Source organism: Talaromyces stipitatus, genomic scaffold (genome assembly GCF_000003125.1).
Source record: "Talaromyces stipitatus ATCC 10500 scf_1105507295523 genomic scaffold, whole genome shotgun sequence".
In the NCBI taxonomy this organism is placed as follows: domain Eukaryota; kingdom Fungi; phylum Ascomycota; class Eurotiomycetes; order Eurotiales; family Trichocomaceae; genus Talaromyces; species Talaromyces stipitatus.
This window is the reverse complement of record NW_002990113.1, coordinates 4,599,508-4,626,242: the sequence shown is the minus strand read 5'-3', so window position 1 is coordinate 4,626,242 and position 26,735 is coordinate 4,599,508. Positions and strand designations below refer to the sequence as shown.

General features: G+C 46.8%; 12 protein-coding genes across 12 annotated transcripts, besides 2 other annotated features; 4 read left to right on the top strand and 8 right to left on the bottom strand.

Annotated features, from left to right (window-relative positions):
* Positions 1-26: 26 nt before the first annotated feature.
* TSTA_076460 (nitrilase, putative) lies at positions 27-1,194 on the top strand (the record flags this gene model as incomplete). The annotated part of the gene is made up of 5 exons (XM_002341624.1): positions 27-151; positions 207-299; positions 364-650; positions 710-788; positions 838-1,194. The coding sequence occupies exons 1-5, from the start codon at positions 140-142 to the stop codon at positions 1,192-1,194; spliced, it is 828 nt and encodes a 275-aa protein (XP_002341665.1). The 5' UTR covers positions 27-139.
* Positions 1,195-1,246: 52 nt separating this feature from the next.
* On the bottom strand, positions 1,247-2,253 carry TSTA_076450 (uncharacterized protein). The gene is made up of 2 exons (XM_002341623.1): positions 1,755-2,253; positions 1,247-1,638 (listed from the first exon to the last, which is right to left on the bottom strand). The coding sequence occupies exons 1-2, from the start codon at positions 2,009-2,011 to the stop codon at positions 1,554-1,556; spliced, it is 342 nt and encodes a 113-aa protein (XP_002341664.1). The 5' UTR covers positions 2,012-2,253; the 3' UTR covers positions 1,247-1,553.
* A 380-nt stretch (positions 2,254-2,633) lies between these two features.
* On the top strand, positions 2,634-8,020 carry TSTA_076440 (DNA replication helicase Dna2, putative; the record flags this gene model as incomplete). Its single annotated transcript, XM_002341622.1, has 5 exons — positions 2,634-4,169; positions 4,229-4,324; positions 4,386-4,880; positions 4,936-5,197; positions 5,247-8,020. 5 exons carry the CDS (start codon positions 2,634-2,636, stop codon positions 7,829-7,831), a joined length of 4,974 nt encoding a protein of 1,657 aa, XP_002341663.1. The 3' UTR covers positions 7,832-8,020.
* Positions 8,021-8,122: 102 nt separating this feature from the next.
* On the bottom strand, positions 8,123-8,956 carry TSTA_076430 (uncharacterized protein; the record flags this gene model as incomplete). The annotated part of the gene is made up of 2 exons (XM_002341621.1): positions 8,123-8,482; positions 8,519-8,956. The coding sequence occupies 2 exons, from the start codon at positions 8,954-8,956 to the stop codon at positions 8,123-8,125; spliced, it is 798 nt and encodes a 265-aa protein (XP_002341662.1).
* Positions 8,957-9,282: 326 nt separating this feature from the next.
* On the bottom strand, positions 9,283-10,792 carry TSTA_076420 (ribonuclease P protein subunit p40, putative; the record flags this gene model as incomplete). The annotated part of the gene is made up of 7 exons (XM_002341620.1): positions 10,641-10,792; positions 10,447-10,591; positions 10,328-10,390; positions 10,110-10,211; positions 9,908-10,054; positions 9,514-9,856; positions 9,283-9,466 (listed from the first exon to the last, which is right to left on the bottom strand). The coding sequence occupies exons 1-7, from the start codon at positions 10,782-10,784 to the stop codon at positions 9,283-9,285; spliced, it is 1,128 nt and encodes a 375-aa protein (XP_002341661.1). The 5' UTR covers positions 10,785-10,792.
* A 552-nt stretch (positions 10,793-11,344) lies between these two features.
* Positions 11,345-12,527, bottom strand: TSTA_076410 (WD repeat-containing protein; the record flags this gene model as incomplete). The annotated part of the gene is made up of 2 exons (XM_002341619.1): positions 11,345-12,335; positions 12,409-12,527. 2 exons carry the CDS (start codon positions 12,525-12,527, stop codon positions 11,345-11,347), a joined length of 1,110 nt encoding a protein of 369 aa, XP_002341660.1.
* A 391-nt stretch (positions 12,528-12,918) lies between these two features.
* On the bottom strand, positions 12,919-15,972 carry TSTA_076400 (C6 transcription factor Prf, putative; the record flags this gene model as incomplete). The annotated part of the gene is made up of 6 exons (XM_002341618.1): positions 12,919-13,836; positions 13,894-14,127; positions 14,177-14,665; positions 14,724-15,243; positions 15,307-15,607; positions 15,669-15,972. 6 exons carry the CDS (start codon positions 15,970-15,972, stop codon positions 13,096-13,098), a joined length of 2,589 nt encoding a protein of 862 aa, XP_002341659.1. The 3' UTR covers positions 12,919-13,095.
* A 562-nt stretch (positions 15,973-16,534) lies between these two features.
* On the bottom strand, positions 16,535-18,209 carry TSTA_076390 (mitochondrial 54S ribosomal protein RML2). Its single transcript, XM_002341617.1, has 2 exons — positions 16,867-18,209; positions 16,535-16,805 (listed from the first exon to the last, which is right to left on the bottom strand). Exons 1-2 carry the CDS (start codon positions 17,992-17,994, stop codon positions 16,704-16,706), a joined length of 1,230 nt encoding a protein of 409 aa, XP_002341658.1. The 5' UTR covers positions 17,995-18,209; the 3' UTR covers positions 16,535-16,703.
* A 969-nt stretch (positions 18,210-19,178) lies between these two features.
* On the top strand, positions 19,179-21,523 carry TSTA_076380 (G2/M-specific cyclin NimE). The gene is made up of 3 exons (XM_002341616.1): positions 19,179-19,211; positions 19,281-19,410; positions 19,507-21,523. Exons 2-3 carry the CDS (start codon positions 19,402-19,404, stop codon positions 20,950-20,952), a joined length of 1,455 nt encoding a protein of 484 aa, XP_002341657.1. The 5' UTR covers positions 19,179-19,211; positions 19,281-19,401; the 3' UTR covers positions 20,953-21,523.
* Positions 21,524-21,725: 202 nt separating this feature from the next.
* Positions 21,726-22,786, top strand: TSTA_076370 (HIT domain protein). Its single transcript, XM_002341615.1, has 3 exons — positions 21,726-22,060; positions 22,134-22,236; positions 22,317-22,786. Exons 1-3 carry the CDS (start codon positions 21,785-21,787, stop codon positions 22,565-22,567), a joined length of 630 nt encoding a protein of 209 aa, XP_002341656.1. The 5' UTR covers positions 21,726-21,784; the 3' UTR covers positions 22,568-22,786.
* Positions 22,069-22,089: a sequence feature (AT_rich).
* On the bottom strand, positions 22,354-24,355 carry TSTA_076360 (RNA methylase family UPF0020 protein; the record flags this gene model as incomplete). Its single annotated transcript, XM_002341614.1, has 5 exons — positions 22,354-22,718; positions 22,779-22,906; positions 22,974-23,179; positions 23,240-24,165; positions 24,242-24,355. 5 exons carry the CDS (start codon positions 24,353-24,355, stop codon positions 22,662-22,664), a joined length of 1,431 nt encoding a protein of 476 aa, XP_002341655.1. The 3' UTR covers positions 22,354-22,661.
* A 135-nt stretch (positions 24,356-24,490) lies between these two features.
* Positions 24,491-24,514: a sequence feature (AT_rich).
* Positions 24,515-24,712: 198 nt separating this feature from the next.
* TSTA_076350 (histone deacetylase SIR2, putative) lies at positions 24,713-26,673 on the bottom strand. The gene is made up of 5 exons (XM_002341613.1): positions 26,347-26,673; positions 25,976-26,286; positions 25,368-25,916; positions 25,133-25,312; positions 24,713-25,075 (listed from the first exon to the last, which is right to left on the bottom strand). The coding sequence occupies exons 1-5, from the start codon at positions 26,591-26,593 to the stop codon at positions 24,899-24,901; spliced, it is 1,464 nt and encodes a 487-aa protein (XP_002341654.1). The 5' UTR covers positions 26,594-26,673; the 3' UTR covers positions 24,713-24,898.
* Positions 26,674-26,735: the final 62 nt, after the last annotated feature.

The window sequence follows — 26,735 nt, the reverse complement described above, 5'->3', positions numbered from 1 at the left end:
CCTCACTTATCACGCCATATCGAGCGAGGAGCAACTACTTCATCTCCCTTAGACGTATCTATAGAGCTTTGCTGATGCTACTCATACATCCTTTATTCTCTAAAATACACTGTCTCGCTGAATTTTGAATAGCATCGAAATGGTAAAAATTGTACGTCAACCCCCACCTCTTAATCAAGTAACTATACAAACTTACTCTGTTGTAGGCTGTAGGGCAACTATGTTCAACGGCGAGCATGGCACACAACCTCGCTCAATGCCAGACATTAGTTAAAAAGGCGATAGCTGCAGGTGCCAAGGTGCTTCAATTTCAACCCTAGCTCCCACAACAATTCGTTTATTTGACCATCACTGAGAAGATAGGCACTATTTCTTCCCGAAGCCACCGACTATATTGCCTCTTCGAGCGCCGAGAGCGTGTCATTAGTGCGCTCTGTACAGCAAAGTGAATTTGTTCTTGGTCTTCAAAAGGAAGCCAAGAATGCAAGATTACCAATTAATGTGGGCATCCATGAACCTGCTCAAGGTGGAATCAAGGTGAAGAATACCTTGATATGGATTGATGAGCATGGTGAGATTGTGCAACGGTATCAGAAAATACATCTCTTTGATGTTGAAATCAAAGGTGGCCCAGTACTCAAAGAAAGCGCGTATGTTTTATGGCAGTGATGGCGAAGGGACATGTCAGTCTGACAAATTCATGCAACAGGAGCGTTGAGGCAGGTACCCAAATCCTTCCACCATTCGATACTCCTGTAGGACGAGTTGGTCTTGCTATCTGCTTTGATGTAAGTCGAATCAATACTCACCCAGTCTTTGCGCTAATTACTGGAGCAGCTACGATTTCCGGAGATCTCCATAGCTCTAAAGCGCCAGAATGCGCAACTTATAACATTCCCATCAGCCTTCACTGTACCTACGGGACAGGCGCACTGGGAAGCTCTTCTCCGTGCTCGTGCTATTGAGACACAGTCATATGTGGTTGCTGCGGCACAGGTGGGATCGCATAACGAGAAACGGAGAAGCTATGGACATTCAATGATAGTCGATCCATGGGGACAAGTCGTTGCAAAGTTGGGAGGGGATTCCAAGGAGCCCGAAATTGCGACTGCCGATGTGGATTTTGACCTTATTGATAAGATACGGAAAGAGATGCCTTTACTTCGCCGTACGGATGTCTATCCTGTGATATGATCATTATCATCATGAATCATAGCATCATGACATGACCTCGGGAGCGTGGTAGAACCTCGATCAGTGTATTTTTGTCTTTCTGAATATAGCATCTAGATGTCGAAGCAAACGCCTTCGCAACCCGCGATGAACCCTTGACACCCACTCTCTAACAAGACCGAGATTCACATATAAATATGCCAAGAGTCATATTATGGAAATGAAACAGAAGAGATAAGAACGTGTCTATCAACGTGTCCCAGCCATCTTTGATATGACTGCGGCACAACAGATCAGAATAGAGACAAAGGAGCCGATCGTTATGTACAACGCAGTATAACATCATGGAAATAAAAAGAAAAGCCCAGCTAGCATCGACCCTATTTCTGGGCCTTTTCGGGATCCTCCAAGATACCCTCTGCTTCCAATCGTCGACGAGCCTCCTCCAAGGCCCATGTTTGTATCCTGTATTATAGAATTAGCAATGCCTCCTTCGATACCGAGAATTCAGTCGTTCACATGATTTGTGAATATCTCGGTCGTGGAAAATCACAGAGTCCTGTGACTCAAAGGAGACTCACGAAGTGTCTGGCTTGAAGACATATGCAACACCAGCAGCAACCAAGCTTCCAATAAAACCGATGTACCAGATATTCTCCCATCCTTCCTTCACGTACTTTTGACCGGGCTTGACACCGAAGAGCCAACCACTGGGCGGATCGTAATGGTTACCATGATCGGCGGAACGCAGGGTGCTTTGCGTAGAGAAGGCGCGGCTGGTCTGTGGAGCGCGCAAAAGACAGCGAGAGCGGAGAGCGATGGATGTAGCTTGACGCATTGTGAATAATAGTAGTGAGCTGAAGCAGTGTCAAGGGTGCGGAATCAGAGAAGAGTTCGATGGGAACGATCGGGTTATTTAGGGCGGGCGGATCGACTCCTTTCGGTGATTCGGCGCTTCAGTAAAGACTGAAGTTAATTTTCATGAAATAACGGAAGCAATTGAATGCCCTTGATGGGTTGCTTTTCGAGCTGGTGGGTGCGACAGCTTTTGGTAGTCGCTTGGTACACGAGATTGACGTTGAAAGTAGCAGGGCCAAGATTGAAGCTAACGTTTGGAGGTTTCTCCGGGAAAGGCTCGATTGTTGATGCCTTACGGGACAGGCATCAACTGTCTTCGATGCCTCAGGCAATCATAATCTAACTCTGTTAATCTACACGCGGAAAGACGCGTCTCATCGTGTTTAGGGCAACAACTCCATACAATACTGTACCTGCGAAAGTCCTTGCTTAAATACGACGCCTGAACATAACTACACAATTGGGAATGCTATATTTACAATGATTCATATTACTTAGGAACGGGTATTCAAGGTAAGTGATTCATTCGCCCGAATATGCGTTATTGAAATCGCTAACTCCATCGAATAGATAGTAGTGTTTGCAACTACGACACGTCCATCATGAGCACGAAACAGAACCCATATATTTCAGCTACTTCGAAGTCGAAATTGAGCAACTTTCAATACGTTCCCAATAAGAATGGTGCCACTCCGAAGAATCGTTCGCCTAAGAAGTCCACTGAAGCCACCGCCAATGCTGACAAGGAAAACCAAAGATCATGGATGAATGGTGTGATGGAACCACCTAAGTCTCCAGGCAAAAGCTTACCGTCGACACAACCAAAAGAGACCAAGCCATTGAGCGAATGCCCCAAGACGCCAGCCAACAGAATTCCACTAGCTGACCTCATAAGCAACGCGGAAGATGTTATGGTTATGCCCTCGGGTCAAGAAGTAACACCGGACGATTATGTTTCGTGGCAGCCAGCCCCACGCAGTTCCGGTACTCGACGAGATACAAGCAGTCGGGGTAAAAAGAGACGGCACAGCTCATCTCCTACAAGTTCACCACTCAAAGATGGTACCTCGAAAAAGCCCAAAGGATTGTTCGATATGAAAAACTTCGAAGGTCTCCTAAAGACTCCTCAGACCGATGTGGCAACTGATCTATGGAACAAGTACATTGGAAAGAGCAATCTTGAGGGAACACTGGAAATACCAGCGAAACTCACGAATTTACCTTCATCACCCAAAACACCGGCGTCGCAAAAAACGGGACGAGACTCTTCAGCGTTGCGCAGGTCAGTCAGCTGCAATGTTGACTGGCCTTCATCCAAAACAAAGCGAAGGAGAACCGAGGGCGTTGATGGCGCTCGTACAGCCCGGGACCTCTTCTCTCGGTCAAGAAGCAATGTCCTTGACTCTGGAAGTTCTACGAAATTGAGCTTTCTCCTGAATAAGATACAAGATACTCTAGCAAGCACGAAATCAAATCCAAAAACAAATCCGCCCTCATCACCACCCCCTCTTAATGATTACGTACGGGAAGATCTTTCTCCCTCGCCATCCAAGAAGCAGCAATCCAAGCCTTCTAGCAGCCGCCACATTCCAGAGGTTACTATGGAAGGAAGGAATCTTGGGGATCAACCACAACGTATTCGCAAGACTCACAATCTTAAATCATCCTCTTCAGACTTTGGAGACGATGATCTGGATGATGATCTATTAGCATTAGTGGACTCATCAACGCAACCAGTTATGGATTGTGTTCATGGAGACGATGAGGTGCTCAACCAAGTTCCTCAGGAATCCTTGAGTATACCTCAACGAAAAGAGATGAACGAAGACCCGAAAGTCCAGCAATCTCGTTCGCAAGACAATGATGACGATGACGAATTTGGTGATGATATTGGGTTCGAAGAAGGCATGGAAGAACTACTCACGCAGTATGATAAGCAGATGCCTAGAATACAGAAACAAACACTACCGCAAACCACTGGAGGTTCGAGTCATGTGCAACCGGGGACAGAAGTTCAGCCTGACGCAAAGACGCGAAATGCCGGCATTGCCGATCAAAATTCGTTTTCGGATGACGAGTTTGAGGATAAGGATCTGGACCTTGATAATGTTCTTCAAGAGTTGGAATATCATTCGCAAGTCGGTTACCCTTAGCTTATTTATATTTATTAGATACTTACTATGATTTATGTGTATAGAAACCTAAAGCTCAACAAGCTATCAAACGCTATCTCATTGTTCAGATTGTGCAAAGCACGTATGTGACTCAAAAGGGATATAAACAACCGGAACAGGTCTGCATCTACCAATTCCTCCACTCCAAGCCAACTTGTAACTCATGTACAAAATCTATAGGTACTTTCTGTTACGGACGAGAAGACAGGCACTTCAAAAATCATCATCTTACGAGAATCCTGGTTCGACAGTCCCTGCACGAAGAACTCTTACATCCATTTGATTGGCGATTACGACCATAGAGGTCATTGTATAGTGGATAACGCTCACAATATGATCATCCTTCATCCAGATCACCTCATCTCTGCTACTGTTGTCGCTGACGCCGTCACTTGTCAGAGGCGTGCCGTTTTACAGGACCGAATCAAGGCAACTTCTGATATCAACGCTCCCCAGGTGTATGGTCACATTCTTCATGAAGTATTTCAGGAAGCTATGAAAGTCAATCAATGGGATTTGCAATCGATGAGGACTTTGGTTGAACGAATTCTAGTTCAATATGTGGAGAGTCTGTACGCTATCCATATCAGTATTGTCGAAGCCGTTGAACATGTTATGAGTAAAGTCCCTGAGTTGCAGGCCTGGGCGGACGTTTTCCTTCGTCCGACGCCAAATGTGAGACCTCAATGACGAAGTTTGAGGATGAAACATGAGCTGACTTTGATTATAGGCCGACTGCATGGTTGAAGACCGTAACGGATCCAAAGCAAATCTCAGTATTAACAAATTGCTTGAGGTTGAAGAACACGTCTGGTCGCCAATGTACGGCCTGAAAGGCAATGTTGATGCGACTGTACAAGTTGCGTACAACGATGGTGGAGATCAGAAGACATTGACGATCCCTCTGGAGATGAAGACTGGCAAAAAGGACACCAGTCACAGCCACCGAGCTCAGACTTCATTGTATACACTTTTGCTATCCGATCGTTATGGTGAGTATTGCTTGGCAGATATAGGAAGTAATATGCTGATTCTGTGCAGATATTGAAGTCACCTTTGGATTATTATATTATCTTGAGATGAAGAAAATGTTCCGGATTAGGGGTGTTCGCCATGAACTCTTACAGATGATCCAAGAACGAAACCGGCTGGCTGGCTTCATACGAGAAAAGATGGATCTACCACCAATGATCAAACGACAACATCTCTGCAACCAGTGTTATTCAAAGACAGCCTGCTTCGTCTACCATAAACTAGTCGATGATGGAAATGGCGAGACCAGTGGACTTGGGCAGAAGTTTGACGAAGTCGTTGGCCATTTGGATTCGCGCCATGCAGACTTTTTCCAGAAATGGGACAGACTTCTAACTCTAGAGGAAAAGGATATGATGAAATTCAGGCGCGAGTTATGGACCATGCTGAGCACAGAGCGCGAGCCTCTAGGTCGTTGCTTCAGCGGAGTCGTCATTGAGCCTGGGTCCGCGTATGAAGATCCCAGTGGTTCGAAGATCAATCGCTTCAGGTACACTTTTGTAAAGTCAAAAGCACCCCCTGGCTTTTCTTTTACGGAATCTCAGATCACACTGGGTGAGCCGATTGTCATATCAGATGAGAAGGGACACTTTGCCTTGGCCAATGGTTACGTTGTTCGTGTCAGTCCAAAGAGAATATCGGTGGCTGTTGACCGCAGACTGCACAATGCGCGGGTCAGGTGTAAAGAGTTCGATGTAGAGCGAAACCAGAGCTTCAAGGGTATTATGGAAGTTGGTCAAAACAGCAGTTCGGGCTTAGTCGAGGATTCAGAAGAAGAACAAATGGTATACCGTCTGGACAAGGATGAATTCAGCAACGGCATGGCCACGATTCGAAATAACCTTGTCAGTCTGATGGAGAACTTTTCCCTGTCTATTCAACTGAGGAAGCTCATCCTCGAAGGGAAAACGCCTGAGTTCAAGATGGATTCTTCTTCCCTTGATGCAATAGTCAGCTCATCTCAGGCAAATCTCAACATCGATCAAAAGCAAGCAATCGACAAAGTCATGAGTGCAAAGGACTATGCTCTTATCCTCGGTATGCCGGGTACTGGTAAAACCACAACCATTGCTCATATCATACGAGCCTTGGTCTCACAAGGGAAGAGTGTTTTGTTGACATCTTACACCCACACTGCCGTCGATAATATCCTTCTCAAAATCAAAAATGACAACATCCGAACACTTCGTCTCGGAGCAGTGGCAAAGGTACATCCTGAAGTACAACAGTTCGTGGACCTGGCAGCTATCCCCAAGAAGTCTATCGAAGAATTGAAAGAATCCTACGAGCGGTCGGAAATTGTGGCGACAACTTGCTTGGGCATCAATCATCCAATCTTTAACGAACGTATCTTTGACTATTGTATCGTTGACGAGGCGTCTCAAATCACATTGCCTGTTTGTCTTGGCCCTATTCGAATGGCAAAAACTTTTATTCTCGTGGGTGACCACTATCAGTTACCACCACTTGTTCAGAGCAAGGCCGCTCAAGAAGGTGGTCTTGACGTGAGCTTATTCAAGTTTTTGTCTGATGCTCAACCGTCGTCTGTTACTAATCTCGAGCACCAATATCGCATGTGTGAGGAGATTATGTTGTTGTCCAATACACTCATCTATTCTGGACGACTGAAATGTGGGAATGAAGAGGTAGCTTCACGATCAGTCAAGATACCGAACTTCCATGACGGTATCAAGAATCACCACGTCACTTCAGTAGCAGAAATGACTGCAGGACGCTGTCCTGGTCCGACTCAAGCTCGTTGCTGGCTTAAAGATCTCCTCGATCCCTCAGCCAAGACCCGACTCGTCAATACCGATACATTATCTGGCCGTGGCCCAGAGAACCTGGTCGGATCACGACTCACGAATACCAGCGAAGCAACACTATGCGTCCAAATCGTGCAAGCATTCATTTCATCTGGCATTTCCCCGCGTGAAATCGGTGTTATCACATTCTACCGCAGTCAATTATCCCTCCTTCGCCAATCCTTACGCCAGTACTCAACCGAACTCGAGATGCACACAACCGATAAATTCCAGGGTCGAGACAAGGAAATTGTAATCCTGAGCTGTGTACGCAGCAACAACGATAAGCAAGTTGGTGACCTATTACGTGACTGGCACCGAATTAACGTGGCTTTTACTCGAGCACGGACAAAATTGTTGGTGATTGGAAGCAAATCCACACTTCGGGATGGCAATGAGCTACTACAAAAGTATGTCTCGCTCATGGAGTCGCGACAATGGGTTTATGATTTGCCCAAAAACGCGCTGCAGGACCATGTGTTTGATGCAAGCGAGGGTGACAGTGCGATATTTTCACCTACGCAACAGAGACAACACCACAACATCCAAACTTCACCATCGATCAAAAAGTCGATCAGCAGCAATGTTCGATTGACTCCAGATAAACACCTCAAACGGAAATACAATGGTCCTGGAAGTCCATTGAGTCCCTCAGCGCAACACAAGATCTTCAAGAGAGAGAGCAAGATGAGGACACCTGAGAAAAGGGGTAATAGAGCTACAATTGCGGAGAAGTTTGTGCATAAGAGACCTATTTTGCATGATTTGTTGAACGAGTTTATAGGCTGATGGTAAGAAGTTGGAATACGGTTTCGTTTGGGAGAATGGATCGTGTGGTTTGGAGATTGGAATTACGTTTTGGCCCTGCGGGGATTTGTATCAAGTCATCGAGGATTATCATATTAGTAGACTTAGCTTACTATATTTGTTACATGCCAAGATATGAATGTGATGATAGTGAGGTGATTCTGATATCTTGACTGGTTTCATTACAGTAAAGTGTAATAACTTTTGATCTAACATGCTCAAATCCATAGGGTATCTCAATTCAATCCAATGCAATGCAATACAAAGTCATAATCAAACATGAAACAACCCTTCACATCCCTCTAGTGACCCGCCGATCAAAACCAGAGCTTCCCTACGACGGCGCCGTTCCTGCACGGCTTCTGGCCCGTTCAAGTACCTCCGTCTCCCGGTCGCAGTATATTGGAAGCGGCCATGGTTATCCGGGTTCGCTCGGAAATTCGCAGGCATGGACAGCTCGTCGTGGACGAAGCGAATGGGCCTTGGCCGTTTCCGAGTCGTCTCCGGCCGTGCTGACGGTGAGCTAGACCGGCTTCTCTTTCGCCGTGACCGGTTTTCCGAATGTGTATTCGAGAATGCGGCTTGCCGCGTCGTGGAGGGTGCATATACACCACCGTTGATAGGTTGGGGTACCTGCTGGCGGCTTGTGCCAGCCCAGGGACCGTAAACCGTCGGATTGCCGACGTTTGTGCCGTTGATGTAACCCCCGTACACAGGACGTAGGTAGGATAGAGGTACGATTATGGGTTCGGGAGGCATTGGAATGTTAATGCCTTGGTTTTCGCCGACAAGATTAAACGTCGGAGGGACATCAGGGATGTTGACGTTTGCGCCTTGTGCGGCGGAGTTTGACGTTGAGTGCCTGTCATGGGCACTGATGTTGGAAATCGTCGACGTATTTCCAGCGGGCGCTTCAACGCCGAGAGCGCCCTGTAGGCCTTGAGAGGTATTGAGGCCTTGGGGTTGCTCAAGACCAACTGTAGGGATATCCGACGATCCCTCCGGCTGCACAACGTCGAGGTTAAGTTGATCAATAAGATCAAAAAAGTACCCGTCGTCGTTTTCCGAGGTGTCGAATGCGATGAAAGGGATGACGGTGGAATCCATATTGAAAGATTTGAAAACCAGGGGCTCGTGAGAGACTAATAGTAAAGAAGGAATGTCTCGAATAAGCCTTGGGGGGAGCCCCTGATGGGAGCAATGGGTAGAAGAGAAGAAGTCTTGGATAAAAATCAACCCTTTGAGGGAGCAATCGGATATGATGATGATGGTGATGAAGAAGAAGAAGAGCAAGTCCGAGTGTTTTGAGCAATTCGATATAGTACAGGAGAAGAAGGAAAGAAGGCACCAGGGGGAGGCACTTGCCTCATATACTTGTCACTGCGGCAGGCATCAACGTCTCCTACAATGGGAATGATAACTGCAATTGCAACTCAGGTTGACAGCGAGGCGCCAATAAACTCCCAGGCTACAAAACTGCTACCTTTGGTCTCGGCACTCTCTCTCAAAGAGAGAATGGTATAGCCGTCCTTATTTTCAACCGCGACTCGGGGAAAAGCCGAGGCCGATAGAGCGCTCCAGACACTCAGTCTGTCCGTGCGAAGTTCCCGTTGTAGGCTACCCACGGTCAGCACGGTAGATCATAAGGTTAAACAGACACTCACAGGTAAGAAACCAACAATTGATTGATCCAACGTGACCCCATGACCCCTTGCCAGCGGAGAATCACAAGAGCGGTAGATTGTAATTGTGTCGACTCGGATTGAGGCACCGCATACCGACTGAGGTACGGATCAATTACGTCGTCTACGGAGATACGGGGCGATTGTAGAGAGACCAGACCAAGCCATTCCGAGACCTCGTTGCAATAATCCTCCAAGGCAGCTAGCGAAGACTGAGAGCGTACCTCATCCATGGACAGCGGTGGGACTCTGACGACTGGGTGGGCGATTTCCTCGAATTCGCAGTCTAGAATCCTAGGCTGATACTTCTGAAGTGCCGCAGCAGCTGAGTTTAGTGAGCAGGCAGCCTTGACATGATCGTAGTTACCAAACTTACCTTTGTCTAGGGAGTTCTGGGAGACAGCATCGCAAATCAGGAGCCAGGTGACGGAGGCATTGAGTACATTTCGACAAGCCCAGATAATACGCTCGAATCCTTTCTTGCCGTGCAGCATCGATGGCTGGCGGAGATCGATCTCAATTGCTATAATAGCCTTAGAGCAAAGTTAAGGGTTATAGAAGATGCAGACAGAACGAACCAAATCTCTCCTTTTCATGTTTTCTGCCTCCACTGCGGATCGGCTTGCCTGTGAGGCCAGTACGCTCATATTTGTCTCGGCTCATTTGGAGGGTGAGGATGCCTGGTAAATCAGGAAGGAACCACAATCAGCCCTCCGCGCTCAACTTTCTTGTCTATTCTTGCTCTTCCACACAATTGTAGATACTTAATTGGTCTAGCTGTAGATTATGCGCTCACCTTGCTCTAACGAAAACACATCGTCCACTCCAGGTCTTCCTTCGGACAGGATCAAAACAGATCCTACTGGCGTCAGATAGCTGACACAGTAGAGTAAACGACAAAGAACTAAAACAAACCTGGTTTGACAAAGTCATTGAAAAAGTCACCCTCAAGTAGCGTGATAAGCGGCATGATGACTTGGATGTATCGGGGTCTTCCTAGTTTCTCTCGTATTGAGCTCCATATCGCGGTATAGACATCCTTGGGCAGGATCAATTCTATCTGCACGACATTAGGACAAGAGATTTCCCTGAGACTTCGACAAACTTACGGTGTGTACAAGTGAATGATGCGATATAGTCGAAAACGGCGCCTTTTTTGAGTGTAGCTCTTGAGGATCGACAGCTTCTGGTATCGGACCAATCGTGATATAACTTTTTTCATGCGCTGATGCGCCTTCTGCAAAGTCGAGCATCCTGGTTGCTGACGCTCAGCTTTAGTGGTATGAGCTAGAACCGTTTACGATGCTAGAGTGCGGTTTGCTTGAGATATTTGTGGCAATCGAAAATTGAAAATTTCAATCTTCAAATGAGGTTGGGATAAGCTCAGCCTTGCGATGCAAATTTTGTGGGGAAGACCCTTCCAAGAGACGCTAACCAAAAATCACAAAAGTGGTTGTTTAAAAGACACAGCTCTTGTAATTTTTGGTTAGCGTGTGGAATGCTTAGTCTGATGCAGCTAAAAGGTCTCATACAAGTGCTGAACGAATCATCTTGCATACAAAAAATTCCTACATTGGTATCAGTCATAACGGCGATAGACTACATACTCTATGACCGATACTATCGGCTCAAACAGCTTATCTTCCAGTTTCTCTGCTGGATTACTTGTTGTCATATTATCGTAAGTTGTCAACTGTCTATCGAGTCACTGATACCTAGGCAGAACCATGGTTGGTAATTTTCTACCTAATCAATGTCAGCTTACACAGACATATATTTATGATACTATCTCAAACCATAATCCTATCCAATATTACAATCCACCCCCAGCAGCGCCGACAATCCTCAATCCGCCCGCATTACTTCCCTCCGCCATAAGCGAATACGCCAGCCAATACCTCGTCGGATGCCACGCAACAGCCGGCACACCCGCAGTCGCCGGGATCTTATGAACACTATCCCCCGTCTCAGCATGAAAGATCTCCAACCCATTCGGCCCTACTTCCTCACTCGATCCGCAAAGAAACCTTCCATCAAAACTCCAACTAACACCACGGATCGTTCCGCCTCCCTCACTAGACACGGTCCGCCGACAGACCCAGTCCGTCGTATCCCATAACGATATCAATGCGTCGCTTCCGCCGACTGCGAGATAGCGACCTGTAGGCGCCAGCGCGAGTGCTAGACAGGCTGAACTGTGCGCGTTCAAGGTATGTTGTAAATTGAAAGAAGGGTAGGAGAATATTCGAACTGTACCATCGCCCGTTGTTGCGAGAAGATCTAGATCCGGTGCGGATGGGGTAGGTATATGATATGAAAATGTAGTCGCATTCGTCTGCGTATTTTGCGGATGAGGTGGTAATATCGTATACGTCGACGGTGATTTTTGCTGCTCGGCCAACGGAACCGAAGAAGAAGAAGACGTCCCATTATGAATCGCTATTGTCGGAGTCGACGCACTCTCCACCGAAACAGGTACCAAGGTATCATCCTTCCTACCAACCATAACAACCCTCCCATCCGCCGACCACGACAACGTAAACGCCTCCCCTCCAACATCTAACTTACTGACGCAAGTCTTTGATCGAACGTCCCAGAATCGTACTGTACCATCACTAGAACAACTCGCAAGCTCGGCGTCGCGCACAGGGTTGAAAACCACTTTCTCGATTCCGGCTGTGTGGCCGCGCAGTTCGGTCGAGTATCGCGCATTTGCGCGCTCAGGGTTCCATATACGTAGCGTCCTGTTTGCGGAGCCGGTGGCTATGAGTTGGCCTGTTGGATTCCAAGCTAGTGTTCGGATACTATCGACATCACATCCTCGTCAGTTTTGTCGTATTAAAGACTACTTTCGTGGTGCGCGGAGAAAGAACGAACGTGTGAGAACCAGGCCCTCGCGCAACGGGATCTTGATAATTCTGTGTTTTTAAACTGCCAAACACATAGTTAAAGCGATCTTTGTGTATGAGCCTTCGGTCGGGTTGTTTTGAAGCCATGCTTCGAGCTCTGTGTACGCGGGAAGAGAGTTGGGAGCTCAGTGTTGATTCAGTTGAATGCGCGCAATCACAATTGTGGGATAGGTGTGTTTTGCGCCTTCAGATAGCCATTCGTATAGTATTCTGCGGTCTGATACTCGGCAGTTGCAAGTAATACTCTGATGTAAGCGTTCAATTGGTGTCGTGAAAACAAAGAGCAGTCAAAGGAAGGGACAACGGAATCATCAATTATCAGTCTTAGGTGCCTTAGGCAGAAACTCCGAGATACGCCAAAAGGTTACTATCAGAATCCATTCAAAGAAGAGTCAATTATATTATGTTTTATAAGCAGAATAATACAAGATAAGAGTAGAGTTCACATTATCAACAAAATATTCCCAGGGTATGAAGATATCGCCATACATCAAATATCCAAACGCCATCAAAACCATCAGTAAAGACATTCATCAAGTCGTGCATATTCCAATACCCCCCAGAAAATCTTAAAGCACACGCCTTCAATAAGACGCATGAGACCGTACGCCTATCCCAGAATGTGCAACTGCAATAGCAACCCTCTTCCAGTTCATCACGATGGCCAACCATTCCATCCCATATTCTGAAGTAATAAATCGAATTGACGGTCCGAAAAATCGTTCGTATTACCCATCATCTCACCAACTGCATTACTTGCAAGACCCGAACCTTGTATCAAAGATTCCCAGTTTCCATTGGTATGATTCTCCATGGCCAGATCATCCATACCGGTATTCAATGTATTCGAATCAAAGAACGGCGAAAATGAGACGTTACCATTGTTGGAAAACCCATCGAGGCCCGCGCTGAAGTCCACGGGACTTGGGTCTAGGGGTACTTTAGGAGGCAGGTTATTTATCGGGCCGCCTATGGAGGTTTGCTCCATGTTCGGAGGAGTGAATGCATTGTTCGACGATGAGTTCGTGGTCTGTGGTGACGCATTTTCGGAGATAATATGGTCGCTAATTCCGCTAACGACAGGCGAGATATCCATATTGAAGTTTGTTAACATGTCATTGTCATCTCGGTGAGGAGTATGGTTATTGGCGGTATCAGTCGAAGTCTCAAAACCTCCCTTATGGTACATAAATGACGATTGTTGCTCGTTTCTAGACGTGTTATTCGACCTTTGACGGTTGGGGAGGGATCCGAAACTCTGCGAAGATGCTGGCATTCCTGCAGGTGACCCTGAATGATTCGCATTTGCGTTTTTGTTTGTATTTCCCTCGGCAAGGGTGTCTGCTTCCGATGAGCGAATATTGACGATAGGAGCACACGTGTCGCTCTCAGATTGCTTCTAATGTGTCAGCTCTGCAGAAATACGCTACTGTCGAAATCACAAATCACTCACTACTTCTTTACTGCGCATACTCCGCATGGAGGAACCAAAAGTTGTTCCACTTAAATCGACATCTAACTGAATCAGGAAAGACTCGGTCAATGCACTGAACTGCTTCAGTGCACCCAGTGCCGTAAGCAAGAACTGCAACGAGGACTTGACAGCCTGACCTTCAGGTCGGGATTTGAGGTACTGCACAAACACTCGAGCAGCGACGTACAGACAGAAAGCGCTGAATGGATTCAACTTGGAACCGTTAGTACGAGCCCAGAAATGTATGAGCCACAAGACTTACCAAAGACAGATCAGTATGGCTGACCATCTTCATGATACTAGCAATCTGGTCTGCTGCGATGATACATCTTCTTTTACTTTCAGCCGCAATCTGATTCATAGTCTTGTGTTTTTCCGCTTTGAAGATTGCCGCTTGATGTAAACAGATCGTAGAGGTATGTATGGCCATGTTGGAAAAGACAATGTTTGGGTCAGCAATGCCTTGTGGTAAGCGGAGTGCCTGAGGGAGCGACAAAGAAATGTTCAGGAGTATATTGTCGTAGGCTCGATGCCGTTTCCAGAATTCGCCGTTTACATCATCTTCTCGATCTTGAGGATCAGGTCGATGAAGATGTGTCAAATTGAGGCCAAAAATGCAAGCCATGACAGCTACGCTGCCCAAAGGAGACAGATTTGTAATATCGCCAGCTAGCACATCTTTTAGCGATGGCGCCTTTTCCGGAGTGCCTGTCAGATAAGCTTCTTCACTCGCCGGTAGATTTGTCATAATCTATGAATACAACGTCAGTACTGCTCTTCCTTTACACATACTCCTCAAAGCATCATACATCTCTCTCGTCAAACACCATCGGCCATCCAGTACCGATACTTGCATATCGGTCTTGCGAAAAAGACATCCAGAATGTCCGTCGTCGTTCTTCTCTCTCGACCCAATCACATGGGGGAGGCACGCAATGTTTGACATCCAACCCAACTCCATCCAAGCGATTGAAGCACATCATAGCAGCCATTCTTGCGCCTCTTCCCACGCTTATCCATGCTCTCGGGAAGAACATTTGTTTGAATTCGTACAAGCCTATCAACACCCAGGCTTGGCAATGACTGACACTGACCATATGCTCGCCGTGGCCCTTCATTTCATCCAGATGAATATACTTCCTAGCCCGAGCATACAGATGCTCTTCCAAGAAACTATACTTTGGCGTTATAGACGCAGCCAATGCCCACATTATATACCTTAGACAAACAGGTGGACGCATGTGAGGAGCTAAACTCATAGAGGTAAAGAACCTAGGACGATGGATCATGGGATGGGAGGGGTGGATTTTTTGGAAGAAGATATCAAATCTGGGTATTAGTAAGTGACGTTGTTCGGTGCTCTTGTTATTAATCCATAGCAAAAAACCTTACAGTTCATCCATGACATCCTGCGTTGGTAAGGGCTCCTCCAAACCCAAACTAAGGACCTCCCATGACGATTCCGCATCGAGATTCGAGTTTGTGGTAGGTGCTCCATTTTGAGAGGCCTGAGACTGCCTGATCGCATCTGAATGCTGTGATGCGGAATTGTTTACGAAATTCAGGAGATCTCCTACCCCTGACATGGTGCTCGGTGCTGCTGGAGGCATGGACGTGCTGGGAGGAGCGTTGCGACTCGTCTCATTCGAAGAGTTATCTGGTTCTTGGTTCTTCAGGAGGATTTCAACTTGCGCTACGTCGGGGTATCAGTAAGCTGACCGTGAACTCTCATTCACTACCAACGGATAACGTACCTAATCGTGCCTCCAATTGTTTCACATATCCCCTCTTCGGTCCGCTCTTCTTACGCACTTCGTCGTACGCACAGTTGTGGCCCACGCGGGCGCAAGTCGCGCAACTCGGTTTCTGTCCGTCGCATCTCAATTTCCTCTTCCTACAAACGATACAGGCCACTCGTTTTGTGCGGGGGATCGGGTTATTGTCGTCTTCAGTGGGTGAAGTGTTGCCGCCTGTGTTTCCAGACTGTGACTGACTTGCATCTTGAGATATGGATTGTCGGGAAAGGTTGTTAAAGTAGTCCTCGTCGGGCTCCGTCATGGTTGAAAGGTGCGGGAAACAGATGTCGATATAAATAGGTTGCGGTCCCTCCAGTTGTTGAGAGCTCGGGTAGAGGTATTATCGAATCCTCGAAAGTCCGACTAAGTTCTTCAAAATATCGAACGCAAAGAGAATCCACTGTATTCCCAAGCTTATAAGACCGCGGTAGTTCCTGTATTGAATTCAGATCAGTGTCATTCACCATATGACTAGCGACACAAAGAATTGGGGGGTTATGTTAGTAATACGAGTGAGATAAGCACTAACGTCACACTCTTTCAGCTCTGCCCTCTCACAAGTAGCGGCATATCTTTTTGATCTGCAAATAAGTTGGAAGGCTAGAACTTGATCATGCTGTATCTTCGATCACTGTTCGGTTGATAGAAAGAAGGAAATATTCGAATGCCTAATGAATCTACTAGCTTAAGGACTCTATCAGAGCTGACTGCGCCATGTTGCCCGCTGATTGGCCGATCCCCATGCCGCATAAGTGGATTAGTAAGTCGGAACATTTTCTCCGACATACCGACTCTTACTTAAGTTTGAATGGAGACAATGAAGAAAGAGAGTAATATAATACAGGTTATACAGGTAGCTAGCTCTATGATCAAACTATACATGCCCTATTGCAGAACTCCAGAATTGCCTGCAATAGAGACTAATCAGGAGTGATACGTATTGTTCCGTATATTCGATGACAAATTGAGTGGAAAGCGAACACGAAATTAAGTTTAGTTGTATCCTCTGCGACGCTTTCCTTGGTTCCGGACACGAGGGACAACAACAGCTTTGTTGATTTTCCATTTGGGACGAGTCTTGTAGCCGGATTTGGTCTATCATGATATCCAAGTTAGCATACAGGCACTACAACGGGCAAGTAAGAAAGCCACATACCGGAATACCCCAAGGACTCTTCGGGTGCACATTTCCCTTAGATTTACCACGGCCACCACCGTGTGGATGGTCCATAGCATTCATAGCCACACCACGTACGGTAGGACGAATGTTCAGCCATCGTGAGCGACCAGCCTTTCCAAGCTGTGTATACTGGTAGTTGGGATTGCTAGCAACACCGACTGTGGCACAGCAATCTTTATGAATCAGTCGCACTTCACCGCTCTGAAGGCGGATTGTGACATGGCTGGCATCGCGCTGCACTTTTTGACGATCTCGCTGAGAGAGTCTCTTCTCTTCGGTTTCTCCAGTGCCAGCCTCGGCTTCTAGTTGTTGCTTGCGTTCCTCATTCTTTTGCTGTTCGGTTCCCTTGGCAATGACTGTAGCGAACGTACCCGCGCTGCGACAAAGCTGACCACCTTTGCCTGGTCGTAAACCGACATTGAAGATTAATGTACCAACAGGAATCATGTGAAGAGGTAGACAATTTCCTCTCCATGCTGTTCGCGCGGCAAGCACACCAGGGTCGATAACTCCGCCCATGCTCTTCCAGAGGTCATCTGGAATACCGGGCATATAACTCTGAATAACATCACCGGCTCTCATGCCGTCGGCGGCCAGAATGTAGCTCAATTTTCCATTGCTTTGGGCGCGAACCAAAGCAATATGCGCAGTTCGGCCTGGGTCATGCTCAATTCTTTCCACAACATGTGGACCCGGATCATTTCTGGCAAAATCTACCATTCGAATTCGCCTCTTGTGACCTCCACCACGGTGTCGCACCGTAATTCTACCACTATGATTACGGCCACCCTTAGCATGACCTCTTTTGGGGAACGTCAATCTATGCACAGGTCGACCTTTCCACAAATGATCATTGATAGGTCGTCGCAAATGTCTCACACCGGGAGTTCGAGGCTTGTATGTCCTGACTAAAACACCGGCTTCATCTCGGGTTGGAGGAGGTGCGAAAGCGATGCTCGGGTCGAAAGAGGAGGATTCTTCAACTGGAGGGCGTTCGGTTTCGTGGATGACACTCGAATACGATCGGAAGGACGAGAACGAGGCGCCGCGGATTGGGAGCTGAAGCGCTCGTAAGAAAAGTCGAGGCTGGAATGATACCGCCATCTTGAATAGTCGACGGATGCTGTACTTAAAATTTCAATAGAAGGGAAGGCGGCTAAGCCTCTCCTGCAAAAGTGGAAGAGAAAAGAATATAAAGGATGCCACGCTTAGAGCATAGCATCAATGGACCTTGCCCTTGATGACACAAAAAGATAATGTACTCTATCAGAGCTCACTGGTCATCGTGGTTCAATTGGTCATTTCTCCCTCCTGGTGTCGAGATCTTTTCGGCTTCTGATGGACTCGGCGGAAAAGTAGCGTGTGGCTTAGAACATTTCACGTGATGTATGTAGTTTGCACGGCCACAAATAGTCGGTGCAGCGTGTGGCTGGTTACAATATGGTAATAAATCACGTGATATACTTGTCACGGTCACGCTTGTTGCCGGGGTGACGGGATGTTTTTGTCCCCACCAGCGCGCTCCTCGCAGGAAAAGCCCGTCGTATTTTTATGTATTCTGCATACACGTTATTTACAGCTCTTCGTGCGAAAAAACAAAGGCTCATTCTCTCTTCGCGGTATTTCTTAGGGCATAACCTGCCAAAGTGACAGAGAAAAAGTAATAATACACGTATCGTGCTGTTACGGAGCTTGGCTCTTCATACAAAACTGGCAGTCGCGTCATCCTCCTCAATTCACCTTAACAACAATTCTCTTCACTATCCCGACAATTCTTTTCTCCTCCTTGAATCCTCACTGCTCTTCCTCTACAGATTGTCATTCCTGCCTCTGTATTCAATTGTCTTCAGCTTTATTCGGTAAGCAGCATTTTTCCCGTCATCACCCGGACGCGAGGTTTGCCCTGGCTGGCAGTGGGGTCTATTACCGTCACTGTCACCAAGGATCCACGCTAAAGCCCAAGCCAAACATCCTCCGTCAACCTCTTCAATTCTACTCTCACTACTCTGTGTAGCCTCATTCCCCATCTCACGCCTCATACAAGACGCGCACATTCTTCATCCTCTTAAACTGACTCCATTCTCATCTTATCCGCACAGAATTGCGTTACTCGCTACATTAGACACGCTTATTGCTTAATTGTCGCGCTCTCAGGACGTGCCTTGAAGGTAAAAAGCCCTGCCAACAGCGCGAAAACAGCTATCTTCATATATTTGATTCGCTTGTCAATATAGAGGATTATGGGACCATTAACTATTCTCGAACTCACTTGCTGATCTAACTCTCATAGATACCTCAGCATTGAATACTTTCCACGTGTGGTATGTCTAGGGATACTTCCCTCATTCTTTGATAGCTCCGCTGCAAGCTCCAAGGCTAATGGAATGCAGCACGAATACTCTGACAACCAATCTTTACATCAGTCACCGACTGGTACATTACCTTGATCCTTCCGGTCATCTCTCTCTCATTCGTCTTTTGACGCGTCTCTTTCTTCGACGTTGATTAATTATGCCTCCGGTAAGCTCCTGAAATCCTCTTTTCGTCATATCACGTCCTTTACCGGTTGCTTGATTTCCATCACGTCCGAACATGTCCTCATTTACCGTTCTTCAGGCTCGGAGCCTCCGTCAGAGGACGGTGACCAATGAAAACGACGAAAATGCAACATCAACGCGCCTCACAAGGGCCAAGGCAGCTGCCCTCAGTTCAGCAGACCTCAATGGAGGTGAACTCAAGAAGCCAGTGCAGAGTAAGAAGGCAACAACGACCACCTCAAACACCACTCAAAGACGCCGTGCTGCCCTCAGTAATATCAGTAACGTGACAAAAACGGATCTTGTCGACGCGAAGGATGCCAAGAAGGCTGCCAGCAAGACTGGCCTCACATCAAAGTCAACGTCGCACCCCGGTGGCGTTCAAAAGCTAAGCAGATCAAACACCACTCGTGCTGCCCTTGGTGTCAAAGACGCCAATAAGAAAGCTGCTTCGACTACCGAAGTGAAGCGTCCCGGAAGTGGATCTGGTGTTAAACGTTCGTCCAGCCAGAAGTCCGTCAAGGAAGATCTGAACCAAAACGAGGAGCCACCTCGTAAGAAGCTTGGTGTGGAAAAGAAAAAGACGGAAGTCATCCAGCAACAAATTATATCTGAAAATGTTACTGAAGTCGAGGTGGACGTCGGTGGTGCGAAAGACTTGGAAGCTGAGGGTGTTATGGATCTAGACACAGAGGATCTTGATGATCCATTGATGGCCGCTGAATACGTGGTCGAAATCTTTGACTACCTCAGAGACCTTGAACATGAAACGCTTCCAAGCCCAGACTATATTAACCATCAACCAGAACTTGAATGGAAGATGCGCGGCATCCTGATTGACTGGTTGATTGAGGTTCATGCAAGCTTCCGACTTCTCCCTGAAACCCTTTTCTTGACTGTCAATATTATCGATCGCTTCCTCTCCGCTGAGATTGTTTCTCTGGATCGTCTACAGCTGGTTGGCGTTACCGCCATGTTCATCGCGTCTAAGTACGAAGAGATCCTGTCCCCTCACGTTGCCAACTTCAGTCAAGTCGCAGACGATACTTTCTCGGACAAGGAAATTTTGGACGCGGAGAGACACGTCCTTGCCACGCTGAACTACAACATGAGCTATCCTAACCCTATGAACTTCCTTCGGCGTATCTCCAAGGCTGATAACTACGACATCGAGACGCGTACATTGGGCAAGTACTTAATGGAGATTAGCTTGCTTGACCACAAGTTTATGGCTTACAAGCAAAGTCACGTAGCGGCGGCTGCTATGTATCTTGCGCGTCTCATCCTTGATCGTCCTGAGTGGGATGCCACTCTTGCACACTACTCCGGCTATACGGAAGAGGAAATCCAACCCGTCTTCCTACTCATGGTCGACTACCTGCACCGCCCTGTTGCACACGAAGCATTCTTCAAGAAGTATGCCAGCAAGAAATTTTTGAAGGCATCTATTGTTACCCGCCAATGGGCGAAAAGATACCATTCTCTGTATCTCAACAGCGAACTCGGAGACCTGGCACAAAGCTAGATACTGACTGAATGATCCACGACACCTTCATCCTTATGACGTCCTTCCAATAGGGCTTACAGTTGGTCGGCGCTATATTAGGGTTGATTTTGTTTTATACCGGGGCGTTCTCTATATTTATGCGGGCGCTGGAGAAATGTTTCATTTGCATATTACGATGGCATTAGTATTCGGGCTTTTCTTTCTACTCTTTTCACTGGCGTTTCACTTCTCTTGCTTCTTGCCTTCGGTCTGTGGTTTGCGTCTCTACACATGTTTCCACAAACATAAACCAGGAGGAAGACCCTTACGGCTTCGTATATGGGATTCATATAGGTTATATGGATTCGACACAGACTCGATATGCTCTGCGCAAAGCGAGAACATGTCCATGACTTATCTAATTCGGGTGGTTGCTGACTGAGGTGGCTTGTTGATTTGACTTTGCGTGTTGTGAGGAATTTGTTTTGGCTTGTGAGGGATTCGGGACACTTAAAGGCTTTGGATTGCACTTGAAGTTATATTGATTGACTGTTTGTTTTAATGGGCGTTGTAAATATCGTTTGATTCTGAATTCGAGACATTTCTATATACTTCTCTGTGGTGTTGTATGCTAAGTAATGACTCGGATCCGGGGTCAGAGATAAAACTCTCCGCGAAAGGCTCGGTTAACGGCACCGTGGCTTGCTTAACATCAGGGCCTAAGCGGAGATAATCTGGGGGGCTGGCCACTGAAGAATGGCTACCGAGCTTATCATTTCAAACTTCTCCAACCAATTTCTTCCACAATTTTTATACACACATATATTGTATATATAGTATACATATATAACTGGAAAGAGAGAAAAAGAGAATGCCGCACAACATCCCAGCATCATCATCAACATGTCCATTTTGCAATATCGCGTCTGCACACCCACCACTGCCTCCATCATCAGCATTACAAACAGTCCCACAGCAAGATCAGCCCGCTGGGAACAGTCAAAGATCACATGCTTTTTTGATTTTATCGACGAAATATGTTCTCGCATTTCTAGATATTATGCCTTTATCTAAGGGGCATCTACTCGTTACGACTAGGGAGCATTATGAGAAGGTTGGAGAGTTGGGGGTTAGGATTGGAGAGGAGGTTTGTTCTTTTTTAAAAAAAAAAATAATGCTGTTTCTGCTTTGTTTTGTGTCAACTGACGAAATTGATGAAGCTGGGTAAATGGCTCCCAATTGTCTCGCGAGTAGCTATGAGAGTCATCTTTGGGCAGAGTAGTGCCACGGAAGAACATCATTGGAATCTTGTGCAGAATAATGGTATGTTTCTTTTCCCACTGTCCTTTCCCAGCAGAATTTTTGTATTGTGTGTTGCCTTTAACACAATGAAAATCGTACAGGCGAAAGAGCAGCCCAGGTAGTCCCCCATGTCCATTTCCATATCATCCCCAGACCACCACTCCTGTCTGCGGATGCAATAGCTCAATCGCCCGGTTGGACGATGTTTGGCCGAGGGCGTAGAGAGGACTTGGATGATGACGAGGGCGAGGAGCTTGCGAGGTTATTGAGGGAAGAGCTTGCGAGGGAAGTGAAGAGGGTGAAGCAGGAGGAAGGTATTGATTTGGATGTTGATAGGGATTACAGATTGTAATACAACTCTGTAACAGACTGCGTTTCTGGAGGACTCTGTATATTAGACACTTCTACTGAAGTGGATTCTTCATATCATGGATCTTGCATGGTTTTCAGATCTGCTCCGTTCTAGAGCTTTTTTCGGATGGTATGTTCTTTGGGGTGAAATACTATTCATGATCATTGTTAATGCTGCCCAAGAATATTGCAGTGTCAAATACTATGCATACCTTTCGCCTAAACTCGTTCAATTCATCTGCCGTAACACCATTCGGATCATCCGTGATGGATCTTATCTGAGAATCCGCAGATACTTTTCCTTCTGCCAATTTCCGGTAAGTAAGCAGACGGCGTGACCCTGGTATCAATTAGTTTGTAAGACAGAGCCGGCTTGACTCAGGCACCCCTATTTTAGGGCTACTTACAGGAAGAGAATTGCTGTACGCCAACATTGGTGATTTCCAGCCTTGGATGAGTTGGTATTATGAGTTCTACGTCTTGATCATTCGCAGTGGGCATCCACATAGCAATTCGGCCTCCAACAACCAGAGTTCGGGCAGCAAAGTCCAGAATGTCGTGTTGCAAAGTAACGAATCCGTATGGCTTCTTGGGAGGCACATAGTCGGGAAGCCTAATAGGTAATCGGTGAGCTTTCTTATTGACCACTCGTACAGAAAGGCAGTATACTCACGTATGCGCTAGGACTCCGTCTTTGTATACGGGTTCCTTTGACCGTCCATCTCTTAACCCCAGAACCTTGAGCCCTTCGCGAATCCCATACGGAGGATCACATATGATACCATCAAGAATCGGGGTGTCCCTTATAGGCGTATTCGTGAGATCCGACATGAAAGCATCCAGAAACTTATCTTCAGTGCCGTACTGTTGAAAATTGGTGTATATCCCCATTGGATTCTCCTTGGTGATTTGGTGTCTCCCCTTGAAACTCCTGCCATCAATATCTGCCCCAAAAGTCGCAGCACCAAAGTACGCTGCGGCAACCAAGAAACTTCCAGTTCCTACAAAGGGGTCGAAGAATATCTTTCCGGGAGCTGCATGTGCCATGTTTGCCGTGACTAGGGACAGTTCTGCGTCCATCGATGTCGTGGAGATGTATTTTCTCTTTTTCAAATCGTACTTGTCCATCATGTGGCGGCTGCTGGCGCAAATCCAGCGTCCGAAGTATACATTTTTGAGTCCTTTGCGCCTACCCTCTTTGGTCTGTTGGTCCTTTTGTTGCGTGTGGTCTTCGTTGGTCCCTTCCACTTCATCCTTTTTTTCTTCAATGTCCGATACATAATCCTCGAATATGACAAAGTCCTCATCAGGATTTTTCATCTTAATAGGCCCCTGGAAATCAAGGTACCCGAAACTTTCAATGAGATTTTTCTTTTCAACTTGTGACCTCTTTGCCGAAAAGGTGTCTATGAAGAAACGAAAGGACACGTCCTTGTAATCATTCCAGCGATGTTCTGTTCTGCGTCGTACATCTGCATGAAGCTCCTCATGGGTTTTTCCTCTGCCCCATAGTTCATAGAGGTCTTGAGCAAGGATGCTACGAGAAATCACTTTGCGTGCTGCCTCCATATTGGGGAATTTGGCGATGCAGAATGGTGACTGTTCATTGTTAGTAACTTTGGCACCCGCAAATGAAAAGACAGGTATGACAATCGCGAGAAACTAATGAACTCACGTATTTATCGTAGTGAATAAACTCGACATCGACTCCAGCAAGCGTGGCAAGGGCTTCGATTTCGGCCTGTCGAAAGGTCTCGTGCGACTGGGCAAACCGGATTACGCACTCCATTTTGTCAATTGGCTATTTTCCGACCTCAAATAGAGTTCCTTGTCATCTAGCATGAAGTTGACCTTTTCCTAATACTCTTTTCGTGTTTGTTGTGGTCAGTGAGGGGAGGAAAAGCCCCTCCGCCGGCGGACAGTGAAAATATTAAAAAAAAAATATATTCGGGATCCTCAGGCGCCTTCTCCAGGGCCCAGGCTACGGGGTCAGTTGGAAATTCAATTCGCCTTCGCGACACGACCACATTGAATAGCAACCAACTGCGAAAAGGAATTGTTAAAGACTGGCGAAGAAAAAGCCTCTAGTACAATTTCATGCTACAGGGCTACGGATTTGCCCCGTGAAACGAATATCAACTTTACACTCTGCACATGTGGACAAATTGCCTATCATCATTACTCTAGATCACTAAATTCGTGCAGTAGCCATGCCATTCCATCGGCCTCCTAGCATTAGTCGAACATGACTATTCAACCACAGAAAATCAGTAACGCCGTTCCCAAAGGATGAATGCCCACAAAACAAGAGTCGTGAAAAGCCTATGACACGCTATACAACGCTGAATGTATGCCTTGACAAATAACCCTCTTCTTGCGCGACTTCAACCTTCTGATCATCGGGTATCATACTGTGTTCCAACTCCCACCCAGCTCGTCGACAAAGCTCCGCTACAACTACATCACAATCTCCTAACAGATCGATATCGAAGCCGATATGTGATACAGGCTAGATAGCATTAGCATGGGCACGGGTACCGCAAGATAACATCAACTAGAAACATACTGTGCGTGATATGTAGATCTGAGGTACTGTGCTCGGTATAATGCTGGGAACATCAGCCACTGGCGCTACTTTCATGGATGTCCCAATCACTATAACCAAGTCGGCCACCTCGCGATCTTCCTCGACTAGTCGCCTTCCAAACTCATCAGGAAGGTCTTCTCCAAAGAAGGTAATATCGGGCTGATACCGTTAGTTTCACACATCAAACCGCGCGTAAAACGTGCACTTGACTAACCTTCATAACACCAGGGGTAGGAATGTCATAGTCTTCCTCATCGGAGTCCTCGTGAGAAGAGCCCTTCTTGCGATTATTTTGAAGACCGTTCGAGCTACGCTTCCGCTTCAAGGCTTGCGGTTGCAAAGCAATCTGTTCTTTGCAGCGCTTGCAGAGAGGAATCTTACCCGATTTAATAGTGTCGAAGATTGCATCTCCTGGCACTTTAAAACCACATTTGGTACATGTTGCTGTTGCAAAAGACCCGTGACATTGCACAATCTTCTCGGGTTTAACTCCCGCATTGGCCTCAATATTGTCGATATTTTGTGTATAGTTCGTCAATAATTTGCCCTTGTCCTGCAACAGCTTGATGAAAGCGTGGGTAGGAGAGAAATGCTTCTCAGTAGGAAGGATGTCCTTTGCGACCGAAAAGAAGATGCTTGGATCCTCGTGGAAAAGCGAAATATCAAATACCTCCTGTGGATCATTGAGTCCGAGATGTTCCAGTCGCGAATAAAGACCGGTGTCTTTGGAACGGAAGTCTGGAATTCCCAGGCTAGTAGAGATCTAAAGAAACCTCATTAGCAACCAGACATGGAAACCGCAGAGCGGGATATTTCACTTACCCCGGCGCCAGTAATGACAATAACGTTCTTCGACTTCTTCAACAGGTTAACCGCATCCTCGATAGAATTGTACTCGTTTAACTTTTGCCGCTTCGCGAATTCTCGGGAAATGACAATGCCCAGTAATGGGTGGTAGGCCTCGTCAGGGGCATCTTCAAGGAAAGATGGAGGAACGACACCAAAAGCAGTCAGGAGTTTCTTTGCTGTTATTGTACCCTTTCCAATCGTCTCCTCGACAAAAGCAACCTTTCCGATTTCGCGTAGGAGCTTGCGATAGGCGGCTGCTTCTTGTGGTGTGCATGCATCTGGGACTGAGGGGAACGGTTAGGGTCTTGCAACGGGTGGCGATAGGTCAAAAGTCAGATGCTCACCAGATGAGAGTTGATCATCTCGAACAAAATGAAGTGCTTCTTCATACAATGAGTCCGTCTCCCATTCTTCGCCAGATTCATCACTAGCGTCCCTCGCATCAGATGTAGGGGATTTTGACTTCTCTATCGCGGGTCGCGACAGAGCATCATCCTCGATCTTCGCATCCCCCGTCTCCACCACATTCAACTCCACGACTGAGGTCTTGTTGAGAGTATCCGACGTATCTGGGCCTGGCGCGAGATCCATATTGACAGTCGAACACAGGCGCCTCCCCTTAGCGCCTCTTCAACAGTGAAAAATCCACTCACATTGGTGTTGGTTGGAATATGGAACGGTCAAAGAAATAAGCCTATCGTGAATCTTATCTAGACTTATCAGCCGGATGTTT